Source organism: Physella acuta, unplaced genomic scaffold (assembly GCF_028476545.2).
Source record: "Physella acuta isolate Inbredline_101_S28 unplaced genomic scaffold, ASM2847654v3 ptg000886l, whole genome shotgun sequence".
Lineage (NCBI taxonomy): Eukaryota > Metazoa > Mollusca > Gastropoda > Physidae > Physella > Physella acuta.
In genome coordinates, this window is record NW_026732403.1 from 257,879 (window position 1) to 270,228 (window position 12,350).

Below are 12,350 nucleotides of genomic sequence, written 5' to 3' on the forward strand. Positions count from 1 at the left end.
TTTGTATTCATGCGGTCAGTATGATTCATGATTAGTTGAGTTTGTATTCATGTGGTCAGTATGATTGATGATTAGTTGAGTTTGTATTCATGCGGTCAGTATGATTGATGATTAGTTGAGTTTGTATTCATGTGGTCAGTATGATTGATGATTAGTTGAGTTTGTATTCATGTGGTCAGTATGATTGATGATTAGTTGAGTTTGTATTCATGCGGTCAGTATGATTGATGATTAGTTGAGTTTGTATTCATGTGGCCAGTATGATTGATGATTAGTTGAGTTTGTATTCATGCGGTCAGTATGATTGATGATTAGTTGAGTTTGTATTCATGTGGTCAGTATGATTCATGGTTAGTTGAGTTTGTATTCATGAAGTCAGTATGATTCATGAATCTTATAGTTAGTTGCTGTAATACTCGTGTGAGCAGGGTGATTTCTAATTTTATTCTTGGGCTATAAATCAGCGGCTCTCAAATTTTCTAAAACATCTCTTTTAATTTTAAAGGGAATATATGTGAGGGTAGTGTTGATAGTTTGACGAATGCTCGAATTATATACAAGCGTGGAACCAAAGAACTCATAACTAAGGCTAGCTAAGATAGAATTAATCTGAAAAACTGACACGTTCAAGAAGAACCTTTATCTAAACAATAATTGCTTTAGAAAACATGAGACGCGCCATTCAATAGAAGAGGGTGAGTCCCATATGGCGCCCGCACTCGAGTGAATGGCCACGCCAGAACAATGTCCGTCCGCATTGACCATCATTTAATATCCGGACACATGAGATCAATGTGTGTCCAGGGACCTCATAACGGTCCCTGTGTGACCGATCCTTGACCTGAAAACGCTGTGCAAACAATCACGCTGTAAAGTGACACTTTCAACAGCCAGCGAAGACACGGTGTTATCTCCCTTGTAGATCTATCAATAAATAAACAGGCTGCATCAAGCTTTCCCAAATTTCATGAAAACAAAAATTAAAATATTCGATTCTACAAGTGCATTATTTTTTTTTTACAATTGTTACTAAAAATAGCTCTTTGTTTATCGGGAAGCCGATGAGACAGAATAAAACTATGGCGCGTTTGATCCCAGCCAATCAATGAGGCGGTAACAAGCGAGAGCACGCGCGTCTGACCCCTTACATCGCGCCACCGAATTCTTTGGCACCGTTTCTACATGACGCCCGAACTCTAAGCAGTTCTCGCGTGTTCAGATTAGACATGATTTCTGACATTCCAATTTTATTTTTTTATTTTGTAGCAAAACGAGTTTGAATGTTCATGAAGGAATTGTTACTAGAAATAATCTAGTAATCACATAGGAATATCTATTGGGTAGACGAGGAGGGGGGGGGGGGGGGGTATGAAAATTGGTAAATTTTTTTTTAATATAGACATATAAAAATAACTCATCATTTGCTTATTTGTAAAACATATAAGTTGTTCTGTTCATAATGTTTCTTTAATTTATATTTATGTAGCTGTGGGTGGATATCAGAAAAGTCACCAATGTCTAGCCACGCCATTATTATATGTTTTTTCTCCTTCCATAGTAACTGATGAGGTATGGTAAAATTTGGGAACATTTTTAGCGCAATTTCCATTCTGGAGAATTGCGTTTATTAACTCGTCATTTCTGGGAATGGATGGATGGATGAATGTGTGTCCGGGCTTTAAGTCGTATCTCCTCCTTAACGAAGCAATATCGATGACTAGTTCCAAAAGCAATTATGTTAAGTAAGTTAGGAGAATGAGCATAGGCCATAAAAATTCCGGGTTTCTTTCATGTATTTCCCGGAAAAGCCAAAAAACCTCGAAAAAATTCAGTTTTTGGCCCATATCTCGGCAACCAGACCACTTAGCGACTTGAAACATGTACCAATCGATTCCTGCCATAATTTAGAACAATATTGCCGAAGAAAGTTTTCAAAAATATCCTCTCGTTCGGTCACAAATTTTAAAATTACATAAACACCTACAAACCGATCTTTCTTCTAGCTTGAACGCACCCCATCATTATTCGTCAGAGCTATTTTTAGATAACATAAGGAAATTGCGCATAAATGTCACTAGACTTTTTTAATTAACTTGTTTAGATAAGTGATGGAACTAAAAAAAAATAATGTTTGGGGAGTCGGTGGGGGGAAGGGGTGGAATTAATAACTTACTTTACAATTTTCATTTAGAGCACACGAAATAATTATTTGCCTTACAAAACTACTCAAGTCATTTAGTTGTTGTTTATTTTTATTTTTTTACTGTGTTGTTGTGTGGCCTAAATGTGAATCATAAACTGGTTACCGCTTTTGAAATGTGCGTATGCGTGAGGTTGTGAGAGATATGTATGTGTTTATGTGCAATGAATGTGCAATGTGTATGTAAGTGTGTGTGCTTATGCGTGTGGTTGAAGTGTGTGGTATGTGCGTTATGTGTGTATAACACATGTGTGTATGTAATTGAATCTCTGTGTTGGTGGTATTAGTGTGTGCTTGTTTTCAGGTGTGTATGTGTCTAAGAGAGAGGCGTGTGTGTGAGATAGAGATGTGTGTATGTGTTCGTGTCAACAACACAAGAACGTGACCACAGAAAGGAGATGTGTGATTATGTACTGTATGACAGTGGCCTCTCTCGAAGACGAAAGAAAGACGTGAAGGAGGGGACAGGGGGGGGGGGGGCACTTTCGTTTTCTTCGTTTGTTGTATTTGTGAAAAAAAAAATGAAAAAAAAAACTACAATAGCTTCAGTGTGCTCGCTGCTTGTTTATCCCGTGTCGCACCTGCGGTCAGCTAATCCAAACGGTCCAGGTAAACAACACACACACACACATGCGGGGACTACGCTCGAAATAACGGAAAACAATAACATAGGTCATTAGTGAGAGGGGGGAGAACAATTAACCTGCAGGATAAACTCGCGTAATCTCCCCCAGCTTACAACCTCACTACAATAGCTAAGGTGGGTTAAGGCCAGATACGTTTTTACAACAACAATAAAAACTGTCTGTGAGCAAAAAAAAACTTGGATACAAATGTAGGTGGGGGAGGGGAGGGGGGGGGTGACTGGACCATAGTACAGGTGACTCGTCCAAAAAAAATCGATGCACGCATTGGTACTCACGCACAGATATACACACACAGACACACACACACGGACACACACACACACTGCTGTTCAATAGTTAGGTCGACGAAAGAAAGAAAATGTGTGTCGACGGCGTATCCTGTCTATTGTGTGAGGTGGGTCGTTGTGGGAGCTCAGGATCAACATAGCCTTCTGATTAACAGCTGCCAAATTGAACTATTAAAATTCTATCAAGTGCTTACCATGCTCAGGATATTTTAATGTCTTTATTTTATACTATCCCATGCTTGGGGGGGGGGGGGGGTCTGGAGAGAGAGACGATAAACCTCTACCATACGAACATAATAGCAATAGGCTCTCTTTTCAAACATCCCTTTTTTGCTAGGCCTATTTTTTATACTGAACAATAAATTGTAAAATTTCGTTTGTTATTAGAAATAAGATTCTATGTAGTGGGAAATTAATTACCTTTTTAAAATTAAATAAATAGGTTACACCTGTTTCCTTCCCATTGTTTGTATTAACTGCAGCTGACGAGTTGTTGTTTTTTTAAGTCAAAGTAATTTTAACAATAGGCTAATTGTATCAATACTGCTGTTAATGTTACATTTTTTTAACCAAAACTAAACAATCGGTGTTTCTTTTTTTAAATTGTAGTTTCCGACCCCCGCCTTTTATATGCTAACCCAAGGGAGGTGATAGTCTTGATGAAACACAAAGCAATTCGCGAGTTGTCCGCCCCTGCTCGGGTGAGACCGAGGCGGGCCAGTGCTCAGCTTTGACGGCTTTGTTGTGGGACCTGACGATCGATATCCGGCTGGCCGCGCGACGCTGCTGCTTCTAGTGCTATAATCTATGCTGCTATCCAAGATGGCGGATCCTGTGTTGTGTCGAGTGTTCCATATTTGTGTTTTCAAATGAAGATCATTTCTGATATTAATTAACAAATTAAATTGCGATTTATTTTTAAAAACGTGTTTATATGAGGATAGTTAAGCTGTCTTTATAGTTTTAGCTTAGATCAGCTAAAGTGCGGGGAGATATTTGTATACCTGCAAACGATTTGTGTGTCATAGGTTATTAAGATAAACGTAGATAGATGCAATGCAAAGGTACTTGTTTCCTAGCAAGGTCCACAGAAAATCCTTCGACAAATAACAAATTTGTCAACGTCTTTCAGATACAGGAGGCTTTGAAAAGGTAAGACATTTTTTTGTTTCGTTTTATTGTGAAGATACTATGTTAATTAATTGGTGTCACGTGACTTGTTTTTCTCAGACCTAGAGGTGGAGCATCGTGACATTATGGCCAAAGCCCTGAGGTCGTATAGTCGGCACCGGTACGGGGAGAGAGCGGTGGGGGAGGGGATCGAGGATTCTCAAAGTAACACGGGTGGTAGCCCCACACACCCAACGCCCCCTGTTATAAATGGGGAGTTGATGAAAAAACTAGCGCATCAGAGTCACAATGCGGAGAACACGAACTTGACTTCTAGAACTTTTAAACTCTCGCTGTGTCGGCTGCGTTTCCATGACGACGACGACGCCGACGAGTCTCCGACGATTCTCCAAGGCAAAGGCCCGTCACTCGCGTTCAAACGCAAACCACTGCTCTCCCCCACCCGCCCGCTGGTGACGCCGGTGCCGACGCTGTACCAGCTGGAGGAGTCAGACGGCGTCATGGCTGACTCTGTGGGGCACGTCTACAAACCCAAGAGGATCCGCCCCTGGACGGCCCTGCCGGGCAAGTTGATAGACTTGGTTAAAATCAATACACGAGGCGCCGAGAACCGCAGGTACGGGGGTGTGCGACACACGTGTCGCGTGACGGTGGAGTTGCCAGTTGTACTGATGCAACGGTTCCTTAGAGGCCGCTGTGGCAGGAAGTTTGTCCCATGGGTGCTCTTGGGTGTAGAATCGCTAGCGATATCTTTCTCTTTAATCAATTAGCGTGCATATTAAATGGATTGTAGAGATGCAAACATATAGATTTATAGGCTACACGGCTTAAAATAGCCATTCTAAATTAATTGTTTTTGTTGTTGTTGTTGTTGTTGTTGTTGTTGTTTTTTATCTTGATCAATGAGCATGCATCTGTAGGTCTTTGATTTCAAGCGTATTAAATAGCCAATGTTTATAGACTGTAATTTTCTAAATTTATCCTACGTAGGCGTATTTATTAAACATTAATAACAAAAAAGAGGTTTTAAAATAATAGAATACGCTACATTAAGAAGTATTTTTAACGTCACTCGACAGTGTGTTCTTTATTGAGAAATTAATAGAAAATCTATTTGAATCTACGTGTAAGTGAATGCTAATCTATAAATACAACAATGATCTTTGAAATATGTATCAATTTCACTAACGTTTGCACAAGCGTGTCAACACTGGGTGAAGATATCAGACACTGTACATCAACATGATGCTAGTGTATAGACTTGTTCAAAAGCTTAGCTTGCCGGAGTTGAATTATATAGATCTTTTTGCTAGCTTGATTACATGGTAGCCATGTTACAATCTTCAAATAGGATAAAACGTTACGTTTTTCGTTTTGCTTCATAATTTTATTTTTTTGTCATGTGCGCTCCGAGACTTTGATTCTGAAGAAACGAATACAAAGTTTAAACCAGAAATAAATTAATGGTTATTTTTAAAGTATAGACCTTAAGGTCTTGGGAATCCTTGATCCGAAAAGAATATTCCCTTGTCTCTGCTAGAAGTGCCCGTTCTTTCTCTACACTAGATGTAAACAAAGATATTAATCTGTTTATTATTTAACTTTATTAATTACGTCATTACTGAAGAGGTGCTATTTTTCTAATCATACACGTGCACTCAGATGTCACCATATCTCTTTGTGCTTAACAAAGATATGAACATGTTTATCTTAACTATATTTTTATCTATATTAGAATATATTACTACCATTACTGTAAACTTACATAGATATACACAATCATATATTCCAATATCTTTTTGTGCTAAGCAGCGATATTAACATGTTTATCTTAACATTATTTTTATCTATATTACTATATATTACTTAAAGTTCCACTTCAAACCTGACGGTCTACAGGGCAGGTGAAGTAGAGTTCACTTGTTTCTGTGACCTCGGCATATGAAGGGATAGTGTGGTCAGCACTATGCCCAGCCGTCTTTACTTACCTTAACGTGAGTTAGGTACCCATCAGAGCTGGGTGGACTCAGGGACTATCTTCTGACATGAACCCGGATTTGAACTCTAGACGTACGGGTTAGCAGTCCAACTCTCTACTGCTAGGCCACTCCGTCCCTTTATATATTACTACCACTACTGTAAACATAAATAGACATACACGATCATATGTTCCCATATCACTGTATGTTAAATAAAGATATGAACGTGTTTATCTTAACTATAGTACTATATGTTACCATACAAAGACGAGCACTATCAGACGTTCTCACATCTCTCTGTACAGGTCCAGTGACGACCAAAGCTCGCGCTGTGCCAGTGTGAGCTCCATCCGGCCGTCCACCAGCCGACCCGTCAGCAGACGGCAGAGTGTCCCCCTCCCGGGCACCAAAACCAACCTCAAGGTCGTCCATCCGAAGATGAGCGATCACCCACCTCACTCTATGGCCTACCAAAAGAGAAACCGCACGACCCACATGTGGACAGACGGCAGTCAGCTGATGAGCCAGAGCCTGCCCAGTTCCAGCTTCCTACACCGGCAGTTCGCCAGCTCCGCCTCGTCCTCGCCTCGTTCTTCCAGGGACGCAACCTCCGAAAAGGCGTCTCCCGCGGGGAAGTCAGCCACAGCCCGCCCCAGCTCTTCCTACTCCTACGACGGTGGGTTTTTCGTCGGTGCTCACTCGGGACAAGCGGAGTACTTTGTTATCCACCCGGATTGGGTGTCCGAGGCCGTGACCATCAAGAAATTGTCCATCGGCAGCAAGAGCAGCGGACCGCCGGTGTCCAAGAGCGCGAGTTTCAGGAACTGGGGCGGGCGACGGTGCCTGAGCGCGCCCCCTGCCAAGCGGAGAAACCCCATCACGTGGGATCAGTCTGAGCCAGTCGACATACCGGAGAGACGATATTAATGTAGCTAGTTTATATCCTTTTTCTTAACCAATTTCCTTCTAGAGACTGTTGCTATGAACATTTGTGTCATCCTGCCTTTTCATTTGACGCTGGTTTTATGTTAGTCTTGGTATTTACAACTGATCACGACAAAAAGGCCACAAAAATCAAAATAAATTGTTTGGTGTTTATTTAAATTTGTTTTTAAAAGGTGGAAAACTTTCTTTACACGTCAATATTTGTGTCAACTATTTCAGCTTAACTTGCTATAATTATACCGAAAGAAAACAAAGCTGTATAAAATAAAACGTTGTATGTTTGTAAGGAATTGCAATTGCTGAATTTCCGTCTTCTTTTGAAAACTTACTGGGGAAAAAAAAGCTTTTGCTTTTCACAATTAACTTGTGCTTAACAATAGGAACCTAGTATACATTCAGTAAATTTCAACATTTTATTTTTCATAGTTTAAATTCTTTAAGACTTAATACAGATTTTCTAAACACATTTTTATAATCAGCAATCTAAAAAGCCGCATGTATAGTTGTTTGTTAAGTTTCAGTGTGTTTATGTTAGGGAATGGGTGGGGTGGGGGGGGGGGGCGCTCGTTTCGCTACAAATTGTGTGCGGCTTTAGCTCTATGCTAATGAAAAAAAAAATTGATCGTTATAATGCAATGATAGGATAAGTGAATTAAAACTGATGACCTCCGGACAAAAATAACCGACCCTGCGAATTTTAGCTATGTTACAGCACGTATTTGTAGGGTTAGGAAATTAGTTTAGGTGCGGTGTGGTGGGGGAGGTCTATAGATCTACAGTGTATTTAAATGGTTCACACTAGAAGGTGATCTGTAACTTGGTAGATAAGCCGAAGTTTTAGCGATTTTTGTATCTTATTTTTCTAACTCAATTATATTTTTTTTAAGAAAAGTGATAGGCCTACAACTTAAAATCTTAGGCCACACTTTTATAAGTCATTTTTATAGTGGTAATGTAATTTATAAATAAGTGTAAGAATTGTTTTTATCATTAAATTCAATCAATCAAAAAAAAGATCATTCATTCGTTTACTATTATCTGCATCACGCCAAGTTTAATCTTTTTAAAAAAATCAAGAACCAAACCATCTTTTAAATAACTGAGCTATGTGCACAAAATCTTTATTCTCTTAATTACTACTAGCACTTCTAACTTTCTAGAATTTTACAATCTCTTTCAATTTTAAACCAACCACCACCTCCCCATCCGCAAAGCTAGAAAGTCTTATTACCTCATGTACGGTAATCTCCTGTATATACCTACACTCTCTCGTAATCACAATCATGAAAGTCATTGTAAATATCAAGGCCTGAACCACCAACGCTAAAAAACTGCACCCATTACGTGATTTATGTGTGTGTGTATATATATATATATATATATATATATATATATATATATATATATATATATATATATATATATATGTAGTACGTATGTATATGTATGTATATATGCATGCATGTATGTATGTATGTATGTATGTATGGAGTACATATATATATATATATATATATATATATATATATATATATATATATATATATATATATATATATATATATATATATAAATATATATATATATATGACTTATATAATTTAATTTCTTATTGAATGTTTTCTTCCCACAAGCAGCTTATAGTTGCTGTCACTGATTCAGCTTTTGTTTTCTACAGTCCGTATGTTTTTATTAAAAACCTGCTCTTTTATTGATTTTGTAATAATCAGATCGATTGGAATTATACAGTGTAATAATAACTGTGCAATGTAAACATTGAGCTAATTGGTTTGTCAGCTTTATCATTGATCTTGCCTGTTTGGTGTTAGGTATCCAAAGTGGTTTTACCAGAGCAATTTAAAAACATGGATCCACATAATCGTTTGTTTGTTGTTTTTTATTTTTTTATTTTAGAAACGGAACAAATCTTTTTTTTTTTTTTTGTTATTCGCTTTGTTGTTTTGGTATTCGCCAGTTATAAAAGCGTTAGCAGGATAAAGGAGTTGGACATTTTATTGAGTTTTTATTATTGTTAGTATTGCTGTTAGGGTCATAATTAGGGTCAGGTAAAGGTTAAATAAACGTATAAAACCTTTTGTCTATTTAAGCAAAAGGATTTTTTATATTACTATATTTATCTCAGATATATATATATATATATATATATATATATATATATATATATATATATATATATATATATATATATATATATATATATATATGCCAATACATAACGTGATATACAACACCCCCCCCCCCCCAACCCAAAAAAGCCACTGGATGTTGTGATCAAGAATAACGTTTATATTCGTTAAAAAGTGAATTAATTGTTTGGTAGAGTTACCGTAACGATACTATGAGTGGCGTTTAATTCTTACTGTCAACGTTTTTCTTTTAAAATCTTGTTGTTTTGTTTTTTTTTCTAACCGTGTGAATGTGTGTATGAAGCAAATACATTTGTTAACGTGCTGCTGGTTTGGTCAGCTTTCATCTGTACTTACAGCTGCATTGCACTTGTAATGTCCATCTTAATTAAGAATCGTTGATTATGTAGCACAATCCAGGTTAATTATGAAGTATTAGTATCATTTGTTGCAAGTATACCGTCCTGCTTAAGTATAAAGTGCTAGAAATACAGACCAGCCTGACTGAGAAAGTTTTCAGTTTTTATTGCAACTGACTTACTAATGAACTTACTAATGTTAAATTGGCATCCGTCGCGACCGTATTGTCTATCTTAGTTAAGAATTCTCAGATGTATGTATTACAATGGTATGATCCAGCTTAAACATGAACCGTTAGATGTATGCATTACAACTGTGCCATTCCGCTAAAATGTAAATTACTAAGGTTATGCGCAACAGTTCTATCGAAGCTTAGATAAAAAGTGTTGGTGTTTGATTCATGCTTGCTTAGGTGCAATATTTGTTGGATGTCATCATGCACACTCACACAAACATGCTGAGGTCAATAAAAATATAAACTCTACTTCATCTGCACTATGCATCGTTAGGTCTGTTAGGGGAGCTTTCCTTTACTCACATACAGTTTGGTCTGCGGGTCTATGACGGTCTGAGGCGAATTTCAAATGTCGGATGAAAAAATATTTAGACATCCCGGTAGGGTCTAGACTGACTAGACACGCCATATGGATGATGTAGGATAATCAGATACAGTGAATCATATTTAATGTCTGGATATCAATTTTGACATGTAGCTTGGCTGAATAAACGTAAAATAAAAAATTTTCATTCTTGCTAATATCTTAAGGACCTCTTTAATTAATTAAATAAACTTTAAAAATAATGTTGTATTGGAGTTACGATTCTTTTTTCCACTTAAATATAATTTCTCTTCTACAATTTAGCCAGCATTAAAAAAAATGAATTAAATCAACATTTGTTTTTTGTAGAGCAAAAATTTCTTTATAAAACTAATGTAAGCAACAATATGTTGGCCAGTTGGCATCAATGCATAATTTTTGTTGACGTACTTCAACTCGGCGGCGTCACAAGGTCGGTGACACCGGATGCGGTAACCCATGGTGTCACACACACGATGTACTAAATTAACTACAATTTAAAAAGTTGTCTCCTGGCGGTTGGTGTCGCCTTGTCCAGAAAAAAAAATATTTATAACTTTAGAGTTTGTAAACTTACTGGGAGAATCAGACTCATTAAAAATTTTACTTTTCGTTTTAGTGTCATCACTTTGGATAGTGTCACCACTTTGGGTGGTATCACCACTTTGGATAGTGTCACCACTTTAGATAGTGTCATCCATTGCGTTTTAAGCTCCTACCTCGTGACGCTATTCAGATAGAGTTGAGGCTGGTTAAAAATAACTGTGTAAAAATAAAACGGTGTCAATTTACCCACTCACCGGCTGCATGTATCATTGAACAATATACCATAAAAGTCAGTTTTTTTTTAATGCTAATTTTTTGCGTCAGCCCAACGTGTAACATTTACACGCGTGTAGGGCTAGATTGTGTAAGAAGAGATAGGAAAAACACACTTTTATCAAAACTGTGCAGCACAATGCGATCGTAAAGCTTCTAAAACTATACAAGGAAAATTAACATTAGTGAAAAATTTGACGGTGTCCAGTTAAGCCCCGCCTACTAATGAAATAAAAATGCACGGCGAAAAGTTAAGCATCTTGTGACCTATTTCTGATGTCTAGACATTTGAATATTTAAAAGCACGCCATAAAACAACTCCTTATGCGCCTCTAGGTTAAGGTCAAATGTACCAAAATACAGAGCCTTTCGTGCAAATAAATGACATGTCCCCATTTTACCTCATTCAATAAAATCTAAATGTACAAGTTTCATACCGCCCCCCCCCCCCCAACAAAATGGAATTTATTTATATAGAAAATAAATACTTTTAACAGTGTCGTCCCCCCCCCCCCGAAAATTTCAAGTGCCCCCTCCCCCTTGAGAAAAAGTCAAGAATAAACACTGACGGCTTGTTCTCGGGATAATACTTCTCGTGCACACATAAGTCATTAAACGTCAGGCTCCTATAACGTGATCATGTGTGTCATTCGCTTATAACCATCAGGGTGGTACAGACGCTAACGTTAATGCACATAATGGCGCCTTTCATCCTCAGGATTAAGCCGTTGATTCTGAGACTGTTTCTTAACCAGTGTCAGGAAATTGGAAGTTTTTTAACTCCGTGGGGGGGGGGGGGGGGGGGGGGGGAGAGGCCGTATATATAAGTATATAAGGGAAGTATATATAATATTTTTCTATATAAAATATTTTATGCCTGAAGTAAACCCTAGGTGGACTCGTCCAAAAGTAAGTGTGTTAGGTTGTAGCGCTAGAATATCATCAGGTTGTTACATCCAGAAATTGGAGTTTATGATAAGGCAGAGCTTGGTTAGCAATGACATAAATAAGCTATATTTGTGTCTCAACAACAATTTCATCCCACAGAAAAAACCTTGACCATTCCCTTTACTGGACTTGATGTGAATCCCTCAATGTTTTCAATTTTATCACCTCTAAATGATAATAATACACAGACCAACTCAATCTAAGTTTTACGAAACAAGAAAGAGTATTTAAAACCCTACCAGTTAAGACAATATATTATCAAACCCCATACAACAATACACAGACTGAATAACCAAGCAACAATTTCAG

General features: G+C 37.7%; 1 protein-coding gene across 1 annotated transcript; it reads left to right on the top strand.

The window, feature by feature from the left end:
- The first annotated feature begins 3,768 nt into the window (after window positions 1-3,768).
- Window positions 3,769-7,663, top strand: LOC131952666 (uncharacterized). Its single transcript, XM_059315427.1, has 2 exons — window positions 3,769-4,286; window positions 6,550-7,663. The coding sequence occupies exons 1-2, from the start codon at window positions 4,186-4,188 to the stop codon at window positions 7,169-7,171; spliced, it is 723 nt and encodes a 240-aa protein (XP_059171410.1). The 5' UTR covers window positions 3,769-4,185; the 3' UTR covers window positions 7,172-7,663.
- The last annotated feature ends 4,687 nt before the right edge of the window (window positions 7,664-12,350 follow it).